Source organism: Lonchura striata, chromosome 7 (genome assembly GCF_050655825.1).
Source record: "Lonchura striata isolate lonStrDom1 chromosome 7, ASM5065582v1, whole genome shotgun sequence".
Lineage (NCBI taxonomy): Eukaryota > Metazoa > Chordata > Aves > Passeriformes > Estrildidae > Lonchura > Lonchura striata.
The window spans coordinates 15,679,666-15,699,310 of NC_140709.1; the positions used below are offsets into that span (position 1 = coordinate 15,679,666).

Genomic DNA, 19,645 nt, shown 5'->3' on the forward strand with positions numbered 1-19,645 from the left:
CCTGTGTTTGGCCATCCTGCAGAGGCTGGCTGCTCAGATCCAGCCTCTTCCCTCAAAGCTGGGGGTCAAAACTGGCCAGTGAGTGACTGGCAAATGTCCCACAGCAGTCTGGGAGGATTGGGAGTGTTTGGGGGGGAGACAGAGGGACCCGATGCCACCACACGCAACATCTCTTGCTGTTTGCTTTTAATAGTGTTAATGCTACAGATGCTGCCAGTGCCTTTCTGCCTGGCCTGAGGGCTTTTGCCAGTTAAGTCTCACAACAGCCTTGTGAGGTAGGTGAGTGACACAGGTGGACACCAAGCAAGGAGACCCAGGTCAACGTGCAGGTTCTCTTCCTCCCTTCTGACCTGCAGATTTTGTTTGTTTATCCCAAATTCATTTCCACATACTGTTGCAGTGCTGTCCTGCTCCAGGCTGACAGCACTGAGTCAGAGAGGGCCCTTACTAAAACACTCTTCCCAGGGAAAAATCCCTTCCCATCAACATATCTAGCATTTGATCAAAGTTATCCAAGTCGTCACTCTGATTTCCATGGCTGAATTCCCATGCTCCAAACATGGCACGACATTTCTGCTGGAAGTAATCCTGTCTCACCAGAGGAAGCCAAGGTGCTTCAGCTGCTGCAAGGGGCAGAGATCTTCCATGTTTCTTTCAGGACACAATCAAATGCCTTTCTTGGAGCACAGCAGTTTCACCAGTAAAGGCAGGAGGCAGCAGAACAAGCACCAATTTCAGGTAAAGTTTGCACCTTTTCACCCAAGTGTGGGCAGGATATTCTCCCAGAAACCAGCTGAACAAGGACAGAGGGAGCACTGAAGGAAAATTAGGGCTCTCTTCAGGGCATGAGTGCTCAGCCCTCATCTGCAAGAAGGCACATCTGCCTCTCAGATCACCCAGCCCAGGACAGGTACTGTAGGCTCAGGCCAAGGAGGGAGGAAAAAAAATAATGATTTTCAAATATTAGGCTTGAAAATAGATCAGGTGTTGGAAATTTAAGCACAGAAGGTTCTTGGGCAGCAGGTTTAACCAACCCCTTCAGGTCAAGACCAGGCATGGAGTAAGCAGGGCAGCAGATGAAGAGTTCTCAGTCAAGAAAGGGGGTAGTGCAACTTTCATGTGCCAAAGCTCAGCCACACAGATGTGTACACAGGAAAATGCCCTCTTGGCATACACTGCTGTTGGTTTCCTGGGGATCTCACATCAAGTTCTGGCAAGTCCATTGTAGCACTGCTATTTTTGCACTTAGCAGAAGGAGGAAGACAATAACAACCCACGTGTGGGCACAAGAGCTGGGGGACAAGGCACAAACAAGTGTGAAGGAATCAGTATTGTCCAGGTGAGGCAGAGAGCTTACACTAAGCCAGGCAAAGCAGGGAGCCCTCCTGCACTCAGGAGTGCCAGGGGAAGGTCTCTGCCTCAGTCCTGGTCGTAGGGAACAGGGAAGGAATTGAGAAATACCAGGGATCAACACCTTTGCTCCAAAAACTGACAAAGAGGAGCAAGAGGGCAGAGGGAACAAAGGGAGCAGGCTCTGGAGAAGACCCGACAAATTAATTTAATAGCATTGCCCCACTTCAGAGGCCTGGGATCACTCTTCATGGCTTCTAAATGGGACATCTGTGGAGCAGCAGCAGATGTAACTGCACCAGGTTAGTTTAAACAGCAAATCCTCATTTAAGCAATATCATCTTAAAGATTACAGGAGAGTAAGCTGTATCCAAAATACTGGGGCATGTCTTCACTTCTGGGTTGTCAGAAGTGCTAAGAGACAGCCTGGCCTTGGAAGGGGATTCTGACACGTACAGGTTACAAAGCAGAGTACTCTTCTCTGAGGTTCCCCAAATCAGCTTCAGCCTGCACACAAAAGCAGCTGAAAGACAGGGCAGAAGTTCCAGCTAAATATGGGCTTCCTGGAGATGCAGGAGCCAAGGTGAAGCCTTGGCCACCAGCCAGCTATGACTTGCCAATGTGTTGACTTAAGCTTAATTTAGATGTCCTGGCTGGAACTGGGCAATGTTCTGTGTAATAAAGATTTGCCTGGCCAATTGCAGCAGTTGAAGAGATGCTCTGAGAATGAATGGGGGACAGAGCAAGTGGAGCTGAGCTCCAAGATACTGCTCTGGCACTTGGCACCACCACAGCTCCACTGGCTTCCAAGGAAGGTCTTGCCACACTTTGGCTCTGCCACGGCACCATGCTGGGCTCAGACGCTTTGCTCTGTAGGTGTGCATGTTTCTTGGCATTTCACCTACAGGGACAATAGCTGCAGGTCCCCAAAGCTACCTCTGTCACCTGGGTCCTCTGAGACCAAGGCTGATATGATCTGTCAAGGTTCCATGTCTCCAATGCTGGTAACAACCAGCTGCTCATGCCATGATGCTTTACACTGCACAAACCCTGGTGACACTGCCTGTCCCATGTGCCATCTGACTCCCCCCTTCCAGGGGTACAGTATCTGCTTGCTACTGCTTCATCAGATCCTTCATCCGTTCTCTCCAGAAATAGCCCTTTTATTCCCCCAGCCCCTCATCATTCCTGCTAGGAGCCGCTCTCCTTCTCAAGATGGGCTTCTCGATGTCCACTGGGCCTGAACGCCCCTCGCCCTCTTGGTGCTCTGGGGTAGGAACCATGCTCCTGAACTCTGGACCTCTCCCATCTTCCACAATCCCAGGGCCTATGGTGGCCCTGCCAGTTGGGGGCAGCTTTGTGGTCACTGCGGTTGAACATCAGGTTCTCCTTTTTCCTGCCCCGGGCCTCAGTCCCCTCCTCTGTGCTCCATTTTTCCATGTCATGGTGCTCCTCTTTCAAGTCCACAGTTTCTGCTGCTGGTGAGGGGTCTTCACGGCACAGCTCCCTTCTTTCAGCCAAGGGAGCAGCCCTGCTTCTACTGGGAGGCTTTGAAAACTGGCTGTGCCGTCCAGCAGGTCTATGCTCTGCTCTCTGGCTGAAGACCCTGGGCCCCCTGGAGCTGTGGAGTGGATGACAGGCTTCCTCTCCTGGTTCCTGCAAGCTACTGCACAGCTGCCTGCCCCGGCCTCTGGAGCCTGGCCTCTCCCCTCTGTGCCTCTCCCTCTTGCTCAGCTGCTCTCTGGGCACAGCACATCTCTCAGGCTGCCCGGGTTCCACCCTGGCCTCTGACGCCCCTGCTGGCTCGGGAGCCGAGGCTTGGCTGGACGGCTGGGGCACGTCCGCAGCACGGGCACTCACCGACAGCTCAGAGGCAGTGGCTGCTTGGCCTGTATCCACAGCAGCTGGAGGCTGAAAGAAAAAAGCTACTGGTTAAGAAAAGGAGAGGGGTGTCCCACAGAAGACGACAGTGCTTGGTCCTGTAGCCCAGAGCCCCCTCAGAAGCTCTCTGCCCCCAGTGCCGTACCGCCTGGAGGCTGATGAAATATCGGTTCCTCTCTGCCTCAGGGTCGATGATTCCCCCTTTCTCTTGCTGTCTCTTGAAAATCAGGCGCAGTTCTTCCTGGTGCTGCAGCACCTTGGCATCTGGCCTGTATGGCTCCTGAGCAGAAGAAAGCAAGGCAAGGTAAGGGCTCTCTCAAAACCTAGCATGGATAGGCAGTGGCAGGGCTGGGAGCTACTCCCCAAACCCTTCTTTGCACAGTGCCAGGCAGCCTGCTTCTTTCTGCCACACTGACCAGGTCTGCAGATGAATGGGAAATCCCTGAACAGAAGCCAAGCATCCCGGTGCAGACCCACTGTTTCTGCAGTGACTGCCTTGGGCCATCCTGCTGTGGGGCAGGATGCAGAGCAGCTGCTATCAGGCCACTCTCCTGACTTGATTGTTTCCCAGTGAGTGCAGGGATGTTCCCCATGGCAGAACCACCTCTCCCTCAGCACATCTGCTCAACTCAGGGCTATCAAACTGAACCTGCTCTGTGAGCTGCCCTTTGAATAGGCAATCTAGGAGGACCTGATAGAGAGTGTGCATGCATTACAATATCCCAGTTGAAGCTACCCAGTGAGGAGGCACAGCTGGGCAGGTGAGCCCCCATCTCTTACCAGAGGGTGCTGCGGGGGCGGTGCTGCCTTCAGAGCACAGAGATCGTAAACCAGGGTCTCCCGGCAGACAGGGCACTGCACACCAACTTCCTGTGGAGAGGCAAGAGATGATAGCAAACCCTGTCTGTGATCCAGCTCATGCACTGCCCCATAACCCCACCCTGGAAGTGAAACAGGGTTGTCTTCTTCACTCTTCTGCCAAGGTAAGGAAGCCCAGAGGGGTTCCAGCAGCATGAAAGCAGCCTGGTGTCTCAACAACTGCTATGGAAGGTGTCTCCATATAAGACATGCTGGGATTTGTACTCCAGCAGCTGACTGCTTTACAAAGCACCCCTGTCAACACATATGGCTTCAGCCCGCAGCCTAGGATGTATTTTTTTGTGCTCCAAAGCGTAGTGTGTCATCAAGGCAGCACCTCCTTGGAAGGGTTTGTGGGAAGGAGTCTTTGATTGTTCCATACTCAGCTGTGCTGTTTGCTCTGCAGCTGACAACTGTTCCAACCCATGCTAGGCAGGTATTATCACCCCAAAACACAGGTGATTTGTGTTTACTCTGCTGCAACCCCCCACAGTTCAAGGACAAGGATTAGGACTAGGGAAGGAGCGAGCCCTTTTTTCTAACTTCTGTGGTTGCAGAAGTCTAAAAATGCAACTGCCTTACCCCCTCACACAGCAGGCACTGTCCCAGAGATTCAATAAACCAACTTGTTTGGTCAGAAAGGGCCCTTGGAGATAACTTAGTCTAATCCCTGTTGATTCTCAGCACAGGCTCCATGTGCCAAAGAGGGTGATACAGATGTTAAAAGGGTCTGTGCAGGGGGCCAAGGAAGGAGGCCCAGTACCTGTTTAGGGGATGGTGCAAGGTGCTGCCCTCTCTCCTCCTGCTGCATGAGGATCTCCTCCTCCATGTGCTGGGCGTAGCGGGCCAGACAGTGGGAGTGGAAGTAGTGGTAGCACTGGGTCTTTGTGAAGGCTTCTTTCTCCTGTCAAGAGAAAAGGGCATCTTTGAAGGATTTCTATGCAAAGAGTTGTGCAACCACACAGTTGAGCTGGGTTTTCACTTTCATGTCAGTGGTATCCATGGGGAATTAGTGCTAGCAGAGCCGCCCAGCATCATCTGTTGGGCTGCACCTCCACTCCTTCAGCAATTACTGGGATGCTGCTTCTTGTTTCAAATGTTAGAAACACTCCTAATGTCAATATGCAAAGATTTTATGACTGATTTTTCTGTATGTGTTCCTGTGTAACCAGCAATCTTCCCACTTGATGTGTTCTCCTTCCTAGGCAGGTGTTGACTTCCCTTGCAATCTGGTAAGGCCTGCTCCCCTATCCCCACAGACCTTAGCACCTGGATAGATATGTTCTAGTCCCTCCTGACCACCTGTGTGCTGAACTCATGGTGAGGTGTAGCCAACACAGGGAAGCTGAAATGCATCACCAACTAGCCCCAGAGCCTACACTTCCTTGGAGATGCTCCAGCATCTCTTGCTGCCCTACGTCCATTTTCTGTAGAAGATTATCTAGAAATTTATGGGAAGAGCAGCATGTATTGCACTAGGAAGGGCCCTGTGCAGAATGGGAGGCAGTGGGCTGCTGGTGTACATCTTGGTCCCAGGCTGATATCCCAGTGTCAGACTTCCTGTTCTCTTGCCTCACTTCCCAGTCAGTTTGTGGGGTCAGGAGACACATGCCTACCTGGAATCCATAGAGGCAGATTACACACTGTCCTTGAGGAATATTGTTGTCAGTGAGGATCTCCTTTCCCTTCTGTGAAAACATTAAAGCAAACATTTTACTCACTGGCCTGTCCATGGGCTCAGGGATGTCCCACCCCTTGGGAAGTCAGGGATCAGTGTCTGTGGCTGGTCACACCCAATCTCCTCACTCTCACCTCAATCAGTTCATAGAGCACCTCTGTCCCCAGCCTGGCTTCAGCAACACTTCTGAGGGTCTGGGAAATCCTACAGCAAAGCAGCAGAAATCCTTAACACAAATTTAGCCACACTTTTCACTGTCCCACGTACTTGCCATGATGACGGGAGGAAAATAGGGAGCACGGTCTTCAGGCTTTGCATGGAGTACAGGATGAGCACACATGTATTCATGTGTGTTCCTGGCTCACCACAAGCCAGTGCACAGGAAGCCTATGTTATTACAGAACTTGCAGGAGCAGGTTTGCTGATAGCCTCAGCTTGAGCTCAACCAGCAACCTTTGGTTTTGGTGAATCCCAGGTTTTGTTTATCTGACAGCAGCCCCTGAGGAGGTCTGTTGGGAGCCATGTCCTCTCGTACTGCCGGCAGGCACCAAGCTCTCTGCACACATTCCACTGTGCCAAGGGCCAAAGCACAAATACAACAACGGGCTGCCCAAGGACTCGGATCAATCCCACATCTGTCAGGGCAGGACCAGCAACTTTCAAGGCCCCAGGGATTCCAATAAGATTTGAGGGGAACCACAGGGTAATAACCACAAGGTGGACCCCTCTGTGTCAAATTTGGCACCAGTGGCTCCTGAAAGATTTAGGACAAAGTGATTTAGGGACCTGTATCCATATGTTAACCAAACACAGGAAGTCATGTGAATTAGAGAAGGCTTGTCCATCAGTTCTGCCTCCTGAATCTCGGGAGGAAAGAATTGCCACTCACTTTTGAATTTGCTCATCTGACAGCCCCCGCGGATTCCTGATGGAGATCTCCGGAGCTTTATCAGGATACTAGGATAAAAGAGAAACAGCCAAAGCACAACAAGGAAGGTGGAGAGGCCCGAGGCTCGGAGGTGCGGGGGCCCGGGGGGCGCGGGCAGCCTACCTGCGGGGGCACGGAGAGCACCAGGGTGAAGCGCACGTACTGCGAGTCCTGGTCCTGGGCCGTGGCAGGGTACAGGGTGATGCTGATCTCCCAAGGCTCCCACCTGCAGAACGGGCAGATCGGGGTGAGGAGGGCGGCGCGGGGCCGGGCCGCGGATGGGGAGCGCGGGACGTACCTGCCCAGGCCCCGCGCCACCTGCAGCTCCTCCAGGTAGATGGACTCCAGCACCTCCACCTCCGGCGGCAGCGCCCTGCGGGAACCGAGCAGGCGGGGGTCAGACGGCTCCGGCGGGCTGGGGGTGCGGGACAGCGGGGGTGCGGGGGCCGGGAAGGTGCGGGCACGTGGGAGGGCGCAGAGACCGGGGAAGGTTCGGGGGCTGTTACCAGTCCGTCGCCTCCGCCTCCCCAGCGGCCGCCGCCATCTCGCCGCCCGCCCGGAAGCGGAAGCGGCGAGCCGGTTGCCAGGAGACGCCGCGGCGGCGGGCCCGGGCCGGCGGCGGAGCGGGGCGAGGCTCGTCCCGCGGCGGGGTCGCTGCCGCTGCTGCTCGGGGCTCGTCCTGCCTTGGCGCCGGTGGGTAGGAGCAAAGCCTGGGGCGCGGGGGGACGACACTCGCCCGGGGGAACGGGCGCGGGGTGCAGCCCCGCGGGAGGGGACGCGCTGCCCCGCACTGGCCTCTTTGCCTCGCAGCTCAGCGGCCCCGTCCCGAGCGATGGAGAACTACCACATCCTGGAGATGATCGGCGAAGGGTCCTTCGGGCGCGTGTACAAGGGGCGCCGGAAGCACAGCGCCCAGGTGAGGGGACAGGGCTGGGGCTCTGCTGTGTGTGGCCGGGGCTGATTTCTGGTGCCTCTCGGCTTCGAAGGCTCTGCCAGGATTTTGGGACTCGGCATTCATTCGGCTTTCTGCTGACGTTCCTGACCAGCTCCAGCTGGCACTAAGTCATCCAGATTCAAGGGACTCAGGAGCGACTTCAAGACCTCAAAGCAGAGCCAGCACTAAATTTAGATCCTCTGAAACCCCCAAGACAAACACCCCATAGCTGATGCCTGACTATTTCTAGGATGATTCTGTTACCAAATTGAACCTCCCTCCGTTTCAATTTGTAATTCCCATGTCGTCCTCCCAAATGCTTCAGTCCCCTCACCATCATGGGCCTCTCTGCTATACCCATTCCCTCCTATTGATGTTCTGGGCCAAAAACCTGGCCACAATATTCCCAACATGGTGCACAAGATTAGAAATAAAGGTCAGTAATCACTTTGCTGCGGTTCCTGCCTGTTGATACAGCCCAGGGTGCTGCTACTGTTCCTCATTTCCAGGGCACACTGCTGGCTCATGTTAGGCCTGCTGTTCACCAGCATCTTGAGGTCCTGTCCCATGTTTCTGAATTTTATCTGTGTTCACTGGTTACATTTCTTTGCTTGAAATGCCAGTGTGAAAAGAGGTGTGAGCATCAGTGAGCATAAGTGAGCCTAGGGAGACCCCTAGGTCCAAAGGCCCAGTGAACAAATGTCTCATTGTTCTGTTGTCTGTGTTCAGCTGGAACCCTGTTTGGGTTAAAAGCAGCCTTTGCCAGTGTGGGTCTGACCAGGAGTCTGGTCTGATCCCAGCTTTTCCTGCTTTGAAAGGTGGTGGCCTTGAAGTTCATCCCCAAGGTGGGGCGGTCCGAGAAGGAGCTGAAGAACCTGCAGCGGGAAATTGAGATTGTGAGAGACCTCCATCACCCTAACATCATCCAGATGCTTGACAGCTTTGAGACTGCTAAGGAGGTGAAGGGGATTACTCCAGGCAAAGACTTTTGATTGACTGGGGCAGGGGAACAAGTACTGTTCCCTGCTGTTGTAGGGACATCTTTCTCAGGAGATGCTGGTGACTTCATCCCAGGCTCTGGTTAGTGTTTTTCAGAGCCCTTTAGTATGTGCCATGTGGGGAGCCAACACCTGTATGGGCTGCACTAGGTCATATGCAGAGGTGAAGGAGCTGACCAGGTGCTGTGTGGTGCAGGAGGAGTGGTTTGAGATCACAGGATGAGGGTCACTCTTCACTCATCACTCTCTTCAGAGACTGGCTTTTCACTGATTTAAACTCACATGGATATAATATGATAAGAGAGGATTGAAGACTGTCCTATAGCACATGGGAACGTGAAATAAAGTAATTGGACAGCAGATTCAAAACAAGCTCAAGGAGTGATTCTACCCACTGGGCTTGGCAGTGCCATTCTGGGCTTGTCTTGTCCTTCCCTCTTCCCTTGTTTTTGCTGGCTGAGATATGGACAGCTACAAGATCTCTGCCAGCTATGGGAGCTCTCTTCCATTCCAAGTCCCAGCCCAAGCTGATGGAATTTGCATGATGGCACCCCAACACCTTCCCGCAAATTTGTTACCCTGCTTTGTTCTGGTCCCCAGGGCCTGATCTCACCATGTTGTTCTTCTCTCCAGGTGGTGGTAGTGACTGACTATGCAGAGGGAGAGCTTTTCCAGATCCTGGAGGATGATGGGAGTTTGCCTGAGAGCCAGGTGTCTATCACTGCAGTGGCCATGCAGTGTTTGCTGCAGGCTAGAGAAAACAGGACTTGTGTGCCTGCAGGAAGAGGGTCTCTGCTGTGAGCCAGGAGTGTCAGGAGGGTGAGGGTGCCTCTGGGACTTTACCTGGCAGATCTTCTGAAAAGCATCGAGAAGGGGCCAGGTTGGCATTGTGGGACAGTGGGGTCCTGCAGAGACCTCAGTTTCTCTGTTCCCTTTACAAGGGCCACAGCACTAGACTGCCATGGCTATTGACCCACTCCAAGAAACTACTGGCCCACAGCTGGGGATGATCCCTGCCCCAAACAGGACAAAAGTAGAAGTAGTGTGGGAGCCAGGCTGTAAGGGACCTAGCCCCTGTGGTTGTGCCAGCGGGTGGCACCATGGGACACAGGGTGAGGCTTCTGTGTCTCTGGCAGGTCCAGACCATAGCTGCCCAGCTCATCTCTGCTCTCTATTACCTGCACTCCCACCGCATCCTGCACCGGGATATGAAACCCCAGAACATCCTGCTGGGAAAAGATAGTGTTGTCAAGCTCTGTGACTTTGGGTGAGTGCTGGAGGCCAGCTTGAGGGGAATGCTGGTGCTTGGAGCAGCCAAGGGGTTTCCTGAGTGCTGCAGAGGAGGAGTGAAGGAGTGCGGAAGAGGGCCTGGGTTCTGTGCATATTTAGAAATTAGGCAGAGAGGGGAGATTTTGTCCTCCAGAGGAGGATAAACTCATAGGGAGCTCCCTAAGATCTGCAACTGATGTTTCAGCCTGAACTTTAGATCTGTACTTTGAGCAGGTTTGCCCGTGCCATGAGCATCCACACCATGGTGCTGACATCCATCAAGGGCACCCCGCTGTACATGTCCCCTGAGCTGGTGGAAGAACGGCCGTATGACCACACCGCAGACCTGTGGTCAGTGGGCTGCATCTTGTATGAGCTGTTTGTGGGCACTCCTCCCTTCTACACCAACAGCATCTTCCAGCTTGTCAGCCTCATCATCAAGGACCCTGTCAAATGGCCTGTGGACATGAGCCCAGTGTTCAAGGTAAGGGCCGAGGCCCTGTCTGCAGGGTGAGATCTGTTAATGCAGTTTTGGCCTCACCTGCTTCCCTGGTGGGTCACTCTTAGGTTTTATGTCCCCTAACAGTGACTTCAGAACACAGAAAAGCTGTGTGAATGAGAGCTGGATCTCCTGGAATGGGAATCCTTATCACTGTTATCAAATGTCTGCTGTCTATGAGCTGGGAAACTGGGTCCAACAGCAGAGGAGTGATTTAGTGGGTTACGAAGGGAAATGTCTTGCCATCTGCCCTAAGCACTAGAGCTACTCCTTTCCCAGAGCTAGGCAGGAAAGGCAGGCCTCCTGGGTGCCCTCAGTGAGGGAGACTGGTTGGGTACACTATGCTCACTGGTGGGTGCTGAACATGTGTCAGTGATCCTGCTGCTCCGCTGCTCTGCAGAGCTTCCTTCAGGGACTACTAATGAAGAACCCCCATGAGCGTCTGTCATGGCCAGAGCTACTTTCTCACCCCTTCATTGCTGGATGGGTTACTGGTAAGTACTTAGTCCTTTTCCAAAACTGTCCAGGTCTGTTTCCTTCTACTACTGTCTGGAGACTGTGAGGACCTCCCTGCCCTGCCATTTCTCACTATCCTGGTCTATGCCTCTCTCCTCTCAGCTTTTTCCAAGCACTGACTCCTAGCTCCTGCTCTTGGTCTTGCTCTGGGTTCCTTAGGATTCCCCTGGGATCTCAAGAAAGATCACGCTCTCAAGAGAGAGCTGCTGCTGAAGTTCTCCTCTTGCCTCCCCAGTGACTGATGACACAGAAAAGCATGGGATTTCAAACCCCTTTACCGTCAAGCTATCTCCAGAGCTGCAGGCCCTGAAGGAGCAGCAAGTACATTCCATGGCCCCCAGGAGCAGCCAGTCCAGGATCTTGAGAAAGGCCCAGAAGAAGATGGTTGAAGAGACACAGAAAAAGGTGGAGTAAAGTGTGAGGTTCCTCATGCTATGTCTCACAGTCAGAGCAAAGGAAGGACACTGAAGTGGGCCCTGGGGGAAAACACATGAGTACATGGGTCAGGCTGGGGTGTCAGCAACACACAAGGCAGGATGTGGAGTGCTTATGGTAGTGGAATCTAGAGGACTCATCTGACTGAGTAACCCTGCCCTGACCAAACTTCTCTGCCATCACCAGGGGCAACCGAAGGCAGGTGATGCATCTATGAAGGTTTCTGCCAATGGACATCCCACACATAGTCCCAGAGCAGCATCACGGAAAGCAGTCCCTGAGGAGAGGGAACCATTGGCTGTCTCCAATGAGAAGAACCCATGTCTCCTGCAAGGAAAGAACAGCAGAGCAGAGTGGGAGTCTGAGGAGTCTCCTCCTATCCCAGGGAGAGAGAGGCACAGGCTGGGAGAGAAGGAAGAGGGGAAGGAAAGGTCTTTCACTGACTGTACTGTTTCCTTGGCCAGGCAGCACAACCTCTCTCAAGACTGTGAGTGGGAGTTTCTTGGAGCAGGTTCCCCTTCACAGCCTGGTGCTGGCAGGGCAGAGCCCTGCAGCAGGCACAGCACTGAGGCTGTGGACCTGGAGAGTGAGGTAAGATGGTGTCTTGAGTGAGGACAGCAGGGCCCAGTTTCCAGGGGCTGGTACAGAGACCCTGGGACTGGCAGGGTTTGTGGCACCAGTCCTCTCTCTTCTGTGGCTAGGAGTTGGAGAGTGATGAGGAGTGGCAGCACCTGATTGAGGACACTGAGCCCTCAGCCATGCAGCTGAGTGTGCCTCTGAGCCTCCTGAGGGACTTGGCTTTCCAGCACCGTGTCCAGGACCACCTGGCAGCCTCTGCTCAGCAGGTAAATGATTGCTGGCCCAGGCAACTAAGACTGGAGACTTGGATGCTGCCTTGTTTATCAAGATTAGGTTGGAAACATATGGAGAATCCTCAGCCCAGCCAGCAAAAAGATCCTCTGCTTCTCCGGGAGTTGGAGCTGTCTTGTGCACTTGGCTTGCCATCTGCTCCTCTGCTGTCCCCTGCCTGAGTGGGTTGAAGGGCTGCTTCATGGCTGGTGGAGACACCAAAATTGCTGCTCATTATAAGCTCTTCTGGCTTCTCTGTGTCCAGGTGCTGGAAGGGATGCTGGAGGGAGCCTCCCATCTTCGTTCTGTGCTTCGTGTTATTGGCAACCTCCTGTCTACCCGGTGTGATGCTGAGCTGCTGGACCACTTCTGCCAAGAGCTAAATGTGCCTCTGTCCCTGCTGTGTCTAGCCAAGCAGATCCTGGAAAGTGGTGTAACCAAGCAGGTGAGTGTAGAACCCCAGGGAAATGTGGGCGCCTGCAGAGTGCTGGTGCTGAGGAGGCCCTGGTGTCCTGCTGGACCTGGTTCCTCTTCCAGGCATCCTTGAGAAGGGGGAGGTTCTGGTAGGGAAGGATCCTGTCATAGAGTTGTGGGGATGGCCAGCAGACAATCCCCATTTATGGTTTCTTTCTGGATTCTGCAGCAGCCCTGGTGTATCGCTGTGCTGACAGACCTCCTCGTGGTGACCAAAGTTTGTTTCAGTAGCCTAGAGGAGAGTGGGCAAAAATACAGGTAGGGAAAACCTCCTGTTCCCTGAGGTCTTGTGTGGTCACTTTGGGGACCTGGCAGTAGGTGGAAGGGTGGTGTTCATACTCTGCAGCTGGAGTTGTCTCTGTGGGGAAGCATTATGGTCTAAGCACTTCATGCTGTATTGCTGTGCTCACAGAGGAGCACTTTCCTTGAATGGGATTAATTCAAGGAAAGGCACAGTTGACAAGTCCAGTTGTGCTGCCTGCTGGCAGCAGCTCACAGTGTGTGTGCTGCCTGCTCCATTAGCCAGGGCCATGTGGGCCTTCCCTCAAAGCAAGGGGCCATGTTTCTCTGCACTCATCTGCCCTTGCTGCCCCCCACAGACTGCAGACCATCCAGGAGAGTGCTGACTGCTTCCTGGCCCTGCTGCCGGAGCTGCTAGCTGTGCCAGTCGACAGTGAGATGAGACTCTGCCAGCAAAGCCTCCTGGTAAGAGTGCCCCCATCTCCCTCCTCCACACCCTCTGCCCTCAGGGACAGAAGTTATGGGGTTGTCAGTGTATGTTGGGGGAATACAGCCTGAGCACCCTGCTCCTAACTATGGGGTCTGATGCGTTCTTGTCAGGGCAAGCTGTCTCACCCACTGGGGTTTTAGCAGGGAATTGCATACAAAAATAAGGTCTCTGAGGGAGCACCTTTGCTGGCCTTAACATTCTAGTGTGGCTTTACTGGCTGAGCTGATGGCAGATGCAGCCCCTTGTACACACTCTGGCACAAAAAGTGTCATTTCACCAGACATATCCCTGGCTCTGCTGCCAAGAGTTCTGCTGCTGGGATTGTGCTGGGTGGGCACAGCGGGGTCTCAGCACTGGAGTATGATTCACATGTGGCTTGGTCAGGAGATGCATACAGGCATTTGATATCTTCTAGCCTTTGTTTTCAAGCTGCATGTTTTAGTGCCAGAGTCAGTAAGAGCAAAAGTAGCTGTTGGGCATGCTCTGCCAGGCTGTGATAGAGATGAGGAGGGACATGTGCCTCCATGTGTACCCCTCACTTCATGCAGCCAGATGTCGATCCCATACAGAAACCTGTCTGGAGTGGACAGAGTTCCCTGAAGTTCCAGCATGAATTCTTCTCCCATCTCTGCTGTCTTCCCACAGCTTCCTCCTGTGCTGTCCTTTTCTTTCCTCTCAAACTCAGTCTGCAGTGATGGCAACCCCTGTGTCTTCCCCAGTGCTTTACCCAGCTCTGTGAGAGCCTGGACATGACAGACACCTCTATCTCTGCACACTTCTACACCAAACTGCAAGACGAGCATCAGCCCCTGCTGAACAGACTCCTTCAAGGATCCATCTCAGAGCAGCCTGCTCTTCGAGGTAGCAGTGGTAGCAGCTCGCCACCTCTTCCTGGGGTTTCTTCTCCTTCCTGCCCTTGGGCTCCATCAGAGCTCTAATGGCCATTGTAGTGCTGCTGGCCAGGAGAGGCTGAAACTTACCTGTCCAGACCCCTGCTAATTTAGGCTCTCTTCCCTCAATCCCAGATTGCACCCTCCTTATGTCACAAGCCTGAATTTTTCTCTCTTGCCATTCAACCCTGTACTGCTGCCCCTCAGCACCTTTAGCACAATGACTGCCCAGCTCTGTCCCTGTGCAGGTGCAGCAGTGGAAGCCAAGTCAGCCCATGACCAGAGCCCAGGTGTGGCAGACCTCTTCCTGGCTGCATTGGCTGCTGCATGCAGCATGCCCCTGGAGAGAAACAGCTGTCGGGAAGCCAAGCAGCAGGTCAGACCAGCTCTCTGTACAGGGTGACGAGGTGTGGTCTTCATAGGGGCAGCAGGCCTTTCTAGGAGGATCTCTCTCAACAGTAAAGTGGAGGGCTGGGATCCTCTGTCTTTATTGGCTGCAGGGCTCATATTTGTGGGCTGCACCTCCCCAGACAACAGCTGACCTTAGGAATCCTTAGGAATGTAAAGATTCTTGAATCAATTAAGAAACTCAAACTTAGGATCTGAACTGTGAAATGGGCTTAGGAAAGAACTAGGCAATGTAGGGAGAACATGAATTCTTTTATTGCAGTGATATGAACTGTAAGAAATAGGAAATTGAAGGGGTAGCAAGAGGGAAAACAATTACAGGTTTACATTTGATTCTTTAACAAGGAGGGAAGTCAATAAGGAGGGAAGCAGAGGAGGAAAATCTTACCTTGTTCATCTCAACTCTGGGACTGTGCATCAAAGCCATGCTAGATCATGGCAGATGGGCATCCCTTAGTAGACATAGACAAGATGGAGGAAGCAGATGCTTTCTTTCATTAAATTGTTGCTAGCATTAAACTCTTCTAGTCTGGGGAGTGCTTCAGGTGCCCAGAGTGCAAAACAGGCTGATTCCTACAGGTTGCTCACACGTTAGCTGAAAAGCTTATGGAAGGAGAGAGCCAGCAGCTTGCAAGACTGCTGGGGAGACTGGAGGACCCAGGCTGCTCCTTGAATGTCCTGAAGGTAATGGTCCTGTCCTTTTATCTGGCTCTGCCCAGAGGTGCCTAAGCTTTTGCTCTGAGATTAGGAGCATGGCAAAGAAGGAACTGTGAGCTTAGCCTTCAATGGCTCCCATCTGCCTGGTGTCAATTGTTGAATAAATGAATTTATAGTAGCCATGGGGTGGAACCTATCTATAGTGGCTGGTGGTATCTCTTCCCTCTGCCTTGCAGATCCTCTATGCTGGCTGCCATGCCTACCCAAACCTGTGCCGGCAACTGGGAAGGAGCCAGCCACTGTGGGGTTCCCTCATGCAGATCTTGAAGGGTGAGGTACGACTGACCACAGCCCCTTGGTAGGGGTAGGAGTGTGGGCAAGCAGGATGCATTCCTCTGAGCACTGGTAAGATCAATCTATAGTGGGGGGAGGAGTTTAGGGGAGCTCAATCTGAAGAGTGCAGTTCTCCTCCAGGGCCCTGAAACACCTCCTTCTCCCCTGCTGTGACTTTTGTTCCTTTGGTAGGTCCCTGTGGTGGAGGTGACTCAGGAGGCAGCCTGTGAAGCCTCTCTGTACCTGCTGGCCCTGCTCACTGTGCAGCTTCAGGCATCCCCTCCCAGGTAAGCAGACACTTTCACTCATGGTGGGAAAGGAACATGCCCTGCTCCGAACAGTACTCTGTCCTGCACACTGCCCAGAGCTGGGAACCTGGTCCCACTGATCCAGACATACCAGCAGAATGCTGGGCAGTGTGGGTGGGTGCTGGGGATGTGGTGAGGATGACCCAGTGCAGACAAGGAGGTGCTGTGAACCAGGGCTCCTCCTGAAACGCTGCTGCTTCCCAGCCATGTGGGTATTTGGATGCTGCTGTTCTGCATGATGTGAAGCTGTGAGAACACAGTGCTTCTCTCCTGGTCCTTGCATTTCAGGTGTGAGGAGATGGTTGCCCTGGCTGTGGATCTCATCACCCAGTCTCCTGTTGTGTCCCTTGTGGTAAGCCACCAACCTCTGCCAGAGCCACTACTGAGAGCCTTGCAGACCCCTGCATCCCATTTGGGCCTTACTGTTCCTCACTCAGAGTGGGATGAAGCCAAGGGATGAAGGGTCTATAGTTACTGAGCAGATGGGAAAGTCCCAAAGGTGCTGAATTTTCCTTGTCCCACAGGGTGCTTCAGCATTTCTCCTGGCACAGCTCAGTCAGCATGGGGTGGCTTTGGAGCTCAAGAGAGAAAAGATCCTACCAGTGGTAACAAATGCGCTGACTGCACCTGCTGAGGTATGGGATGGGGACAGAGAAGATGGGGACCCATGCATACCCCACTGTAGAGGTGTGCAAAGATGGTCTCAGAAGGGTGCAATTGTGATGCTGCTGCCCTCAAGCCCAGCACCCAGCTTCAGACTGTCTCCCACTGTCTTACAGCTGCAGCTCCCCCTGCCAATGGGTGCTGGTCTCTATGATGGGTTCTTTTTCCTCCTGCTGAAACTCCTTGAACAGGTACCAGTCTAGCCATCTCCTTTGCCTGGTTCCTGCCAAAAGGTGTGGTGGCAAAAAGGCCTGAATGCACATTGGTAACAAGGCTGAGGGAAACCAGGATCTGTGCAGTTTTGGCAGCACAACTCCATGAAAGTCCCCCTGTGTCCCTGCAGGGCTGATGGGAGAATGGTGGGTGGGGAGAGGTTATCCACATGGGCACACTGGAGTGAAGGAGGGCAGAGATGCCCTGGGTCTGACACTACTAAAAGTGCAGGACTGTTTACATGTCTGTAGACCATGTCTGTCTAGCCCTGACCTTCAGAGAACCATGGGACTGCAGAGCCATGTATCAGAACCCTGGGGAGCCATGGAGTATCATGAAGGCCTCTGACATCTGCCTCTCTGCCTCTAGGACGATGTGGTCTTGGAGCAGGGCTTTGCTTCCTCTGAGCTATGGAGCCTGGTCTGGCACTGTGTTGCTGTGGTGCTTCATGTGGACACCAACGGGGCAGCGCTGGGGGGAGACCTACCCCCAGCTGCTAGTCACCCCATAGCAGAACCAGACTGGAACCTCCTCTCCCCTCAAGGTAGGAGCTGTGGGACAGCAGAGCATCTGCCCTGGACCCTGCTTGACATCCTGCCCTCAGACTTGCCCATGTTTGTCCCTCTCCACATCTGTTCCCTGTGGCCAGAGAACTCAGGTGGTTTTTCTTGAGGACTGCAGTGTCTTCTGGGGAGACACTTCTGGGCTGGGCTGGCCCATACTGTGCCCAGTTGGCAGCAGGTCAGCTGAGCTGGCTGTGGAGAAAGAAAAAAGGATGTCTGTGCTGCAGGGAATGTCCATTCTGGCAGATGTAGACCACCTGGGTGGAGATTTTCTGATTTTGGGCATGGAATCACAGAATCTACCCTGGAGCAGCCTTGAGGTAGCACAGACAGAAGTGACAGCTTTCTCTAGCTTTGCCCTACTGCCTGCTGTTTCCCCTGCAGGAACCCTGTTATTCCTCAGCCTGGCCCTCAGCATCTTCACTCGTGAGTCCCACCAGTGTCTGCCTCAGCTCACCCAGTCCCATGGTGTCCTCATGGTGACACTGAAGAGACTGCTGTCCCCTGGCTTCTTGGCATGCATGGCACAGATGTGAGTTGTGGCAAGAGCTGAAGTGGGCAGAGCTCAGCTGCTGAATGGGGCATGGGCATGAGCACACCAAGGGCTGAGAAGTTCCTGACCTGGCACTTAAAGAGCCTCTCTTTAGTGCCTGGCATGGGGAATGCCCTTTGCCCCTTGCCCAGAGGTTTTTCTGATCATCTCTGTATTAAGCCCTCTCTCTTTCACAAATTCAGGCAAGCAGGAAAGGATGGGGATCCTGACGTTGTCCCACATGTGGTCATCCAGGTCTGCCAGCTCCTCTCTTTGCCTTTTGCCCTGGATGTGGATAAAGACACCTTAGCACTGATAATGGAGGCTGTGAGAGATATGCAGATCCCTGCCCAGCTGCTGCAGGTACTCTCTTGACCCTGTGTTCCTCCTTTCCCCCATACTGTGGTGACCCCTCCCTACATTGCAGTCCCCAGTGCATGGCACCACTTCACATCATGTTGGCAGCCCAGACAAGGATGTCATTTGGGTGCTATGCAGCCCTTGGAAAAGCTTGACTGACTGCTAAGCTGGCTGCCTTCAGCTGCTGCTTGGCTTGGCTCAGCTCACACTGAGTGTGGTGCACTCAGCAGTGCCGTTTGTCCTTTTGCCTTAGGTCTGCGCTCACCATCTGCCCTTCTCGTTCACCGAGCTCCCCATGGGCCTCTTGTGCCAACTTGTGGTGTCTGATACACAGGTCATAGACCAAGTGGTGAGGGAAGCTACTGCCTCAGAGCACATTGTTGCCTTCTTGAAGTCTGTCTTGTTCTCAGACAATGTCATACTCACAAGTGACCTCCTGTCTCTCTTGACCCACGTGGCCCGGGCCTGTTCAGAGCACCTGCCTTTTCTCCAGAGGATCCTGAGGGACTCAGATGTGGCTGACCACCCACTGACCTATCTGCTCAGCCATAAGCAACACCTGATACGGGCCAGAACCTGCAACTTGCTGGGCAACCTGCTCCGCCACAGCCTTTCCCCAGCGCTGCAGAGCCAGCCGGGTTGGCTGGAGAGACTGCTGGAGTGCCTGTCGGACCCGGAGAGCTGCGTGCGCAGGGCAGCCACCTTTGCAGTGGGCAATGCTGCCTGCCACGCGTCTTGCCCGGCAGGGGCCCTGGGCAGGGCCGTGCCCGCGCTGGCCCGGCTGCTGAGCGACTCGCGGGCCCAGACGTGCTGCAACGCGGCCCTGGCCCTGAGCAACCTGGGCCAGCGCGGGGAGGAGCTGCGGGATCTGCTGGTCCAGAACAGAGCCCCCGACCTCCTGCTGCAGCTGGCCTGCCAGGACCCGCGGAAGACCGTGCAGGAGGGAGCCCTGGAGGCACTGCGAGCCCTCAGCCAGCACGCCGGGATCCGGCAGGTACCGCACGGGACCTCGGCTCCTTTGGGGGACCTGACGGAGTTGTGGGGACAAGGGTCAAGCTGGTGGGTGACTCCTGTCCCTCTCGTGGCCGTGCAGGTCCTGCTGTCCCTCAAAGCCACCGAGAGGCTGGCCGCGCTGGGCCCTGTCAGTTCCCGATCGCCTTCTGCCCGGCACCGGGAGCTGCTCCTCCGCCGCCTCGCAGCTCTGCCCGACCACGCGGGGCCCGGCCCGCTGTCGTCGCCTACCGGCGCTGAGCGGTGATGCCCGGGCATCCTGGGACGCCATCGACGCCTCCTTCACCCTCCTGCGGCTCCAGCCGGAC

The 19,645-nt window shown here is 54.2% G+C and overlaps 2 protein-coding genes across 4 annotated transcripts; one reads left to right on the top strand and one right to left on the bottom strand.

Annotated features, from left to right (window-relative positions):
* Positions 1-169: 169 nt before the first annotated feature.
* Positions 170-7,257, bottom strand: RNF25 (ring finger protein 25). Its single transcript, XM_021526232.4, has 10 exons — positions 7,202-7,257; positions 6,994-7,068; positions 6,819-6,921; positions 6,657-6,724; positions 5,902-5,971; positions 5,706-5,777; positions 4,853-4,993; positions 4,012-4,101; positions 3,377-3,511; positions 170-3,261 (listed from the first exon to the last, which is right to left on the bottom strand). The coding sequence occupies exons 1-10, from the start codon at positions 7,237-7,239 to the stop codon at positions 2,542-2,544; spliced, it is 1,512 nt and encodes a 503-aa protein (XP_021381907.3). The 5' UTR covers positions 7,240-7,257; the 3' UTR covers positions 170-2,541.
* Positions 7,256-19,584, top strand: STK36 (serine/threonine kinase 36). Of its 3 annotated transcripts, XM_077784986.2 has the most exons (26): positions 7,256-7,388; positions 7,506-7,611; positions 8,448-8,588; positions 9,261-9,338; positions 9,764-9,894; positions 10,131-10,380; positions 10,796-10,889; positions 11,147-11,316; positions 11,533-11,937; positions 12,048-12,191; positions 12,461-12,640; positions 12,839-12,927; positions 13,269-13,374; positions 14,119-14,260; positions 14,538-14,665; positions 15,277-15,381; positions 15,591-15,689; positions 15,880-15,974; positions 16,284-16,347; positions 16,520-16,630; positions 16,775-16,849; positions 17,241-17,415; positions 17,819-17,966; positions 18,170-18,329; positions 18,580-19,320; positions 19,420-19,584. In XM_077784986.2, the coding sequence occupies exons 2-26, from the start codon at positions 7,528-7,530 to the stop codon at positions 19,582-19,584; spliced, it is 4,080 nt and encodes a 1,359-aa protein (XP_077641112.2). In that variant the 5' UTR covers positions 7,256-7,388; positions 7,506-7,527. The 3 variants fall into 3 exon arrangements, with proteins under 3 accessions (XP_077641112.2, XP_085440385.1, XP_085440386.1); XM_085584259.1 differs by lacking the exon at positions 19,420-19,584 and having other exon boundaries at positions 16,520-16,849; positions 18,580-18,675; positions 18,800-18,966; XM_085584260.1 differs by lacking the exon at positions 19,420-19,584 and having other exon boundaries at positions 16,520-16,849; positions 18,800-18,966.
* The last annotated feature ends 61 nt before the right edge of the window (positions 19,585-19,645 follow it).

What these genes read in the sequence shown, in the direction of transcription:
- RNF25 (XM_021526232.4), bottom strand. Translation starts at nt 7,239, where the DNA reads ATGGCGGCGGCCGCTGGGGAGGCGGAGGCGACGGACTG. An exon ending in TGCTCTCCGTGCCCCCGCAG is followed by an intron (nt 6,725 to 6,818) that starts GTAGGCTGCCCG and finishes CTTTTATCCTAG; the next exon opens with TATCCTGATAAAGCTCCGGA. An exon ending in TCAGATGAGCAAATTCAAAA is followed by an intron (nt 5,972 to 6,656) that starts GTGAGTGGCAAT and finishes GCTTTGCTGTAG; the next exon opens with GATTTCCCAGACCCTCAGAA.
- STK36 (XM_077784986.2), top strand. Translation starts at nt 7,528, where the DNA reads ATGGAGAACTACCACATCCTGGAGATGATCGGCGAAGGGTCCTTCGGG. An exon ending in CATTGCTGGATGGGTTACTG is followed by an intron (nt 10,890 to 11,146) that starts GTAAGTACTTAG and finishes TTGCCTCCCCAG; the next exon opens with TGACTGATGACACAGAAAAG. An exon ending in GAACCTCCTCTCCCCTCAAG is followed by an intron (nt 17,416 to 17,818) that starts GTAGGAGCTGTG and finishes TTTCCCCTGCAG; the next exon opens with GAACCCTGTTATTCCTCAGC.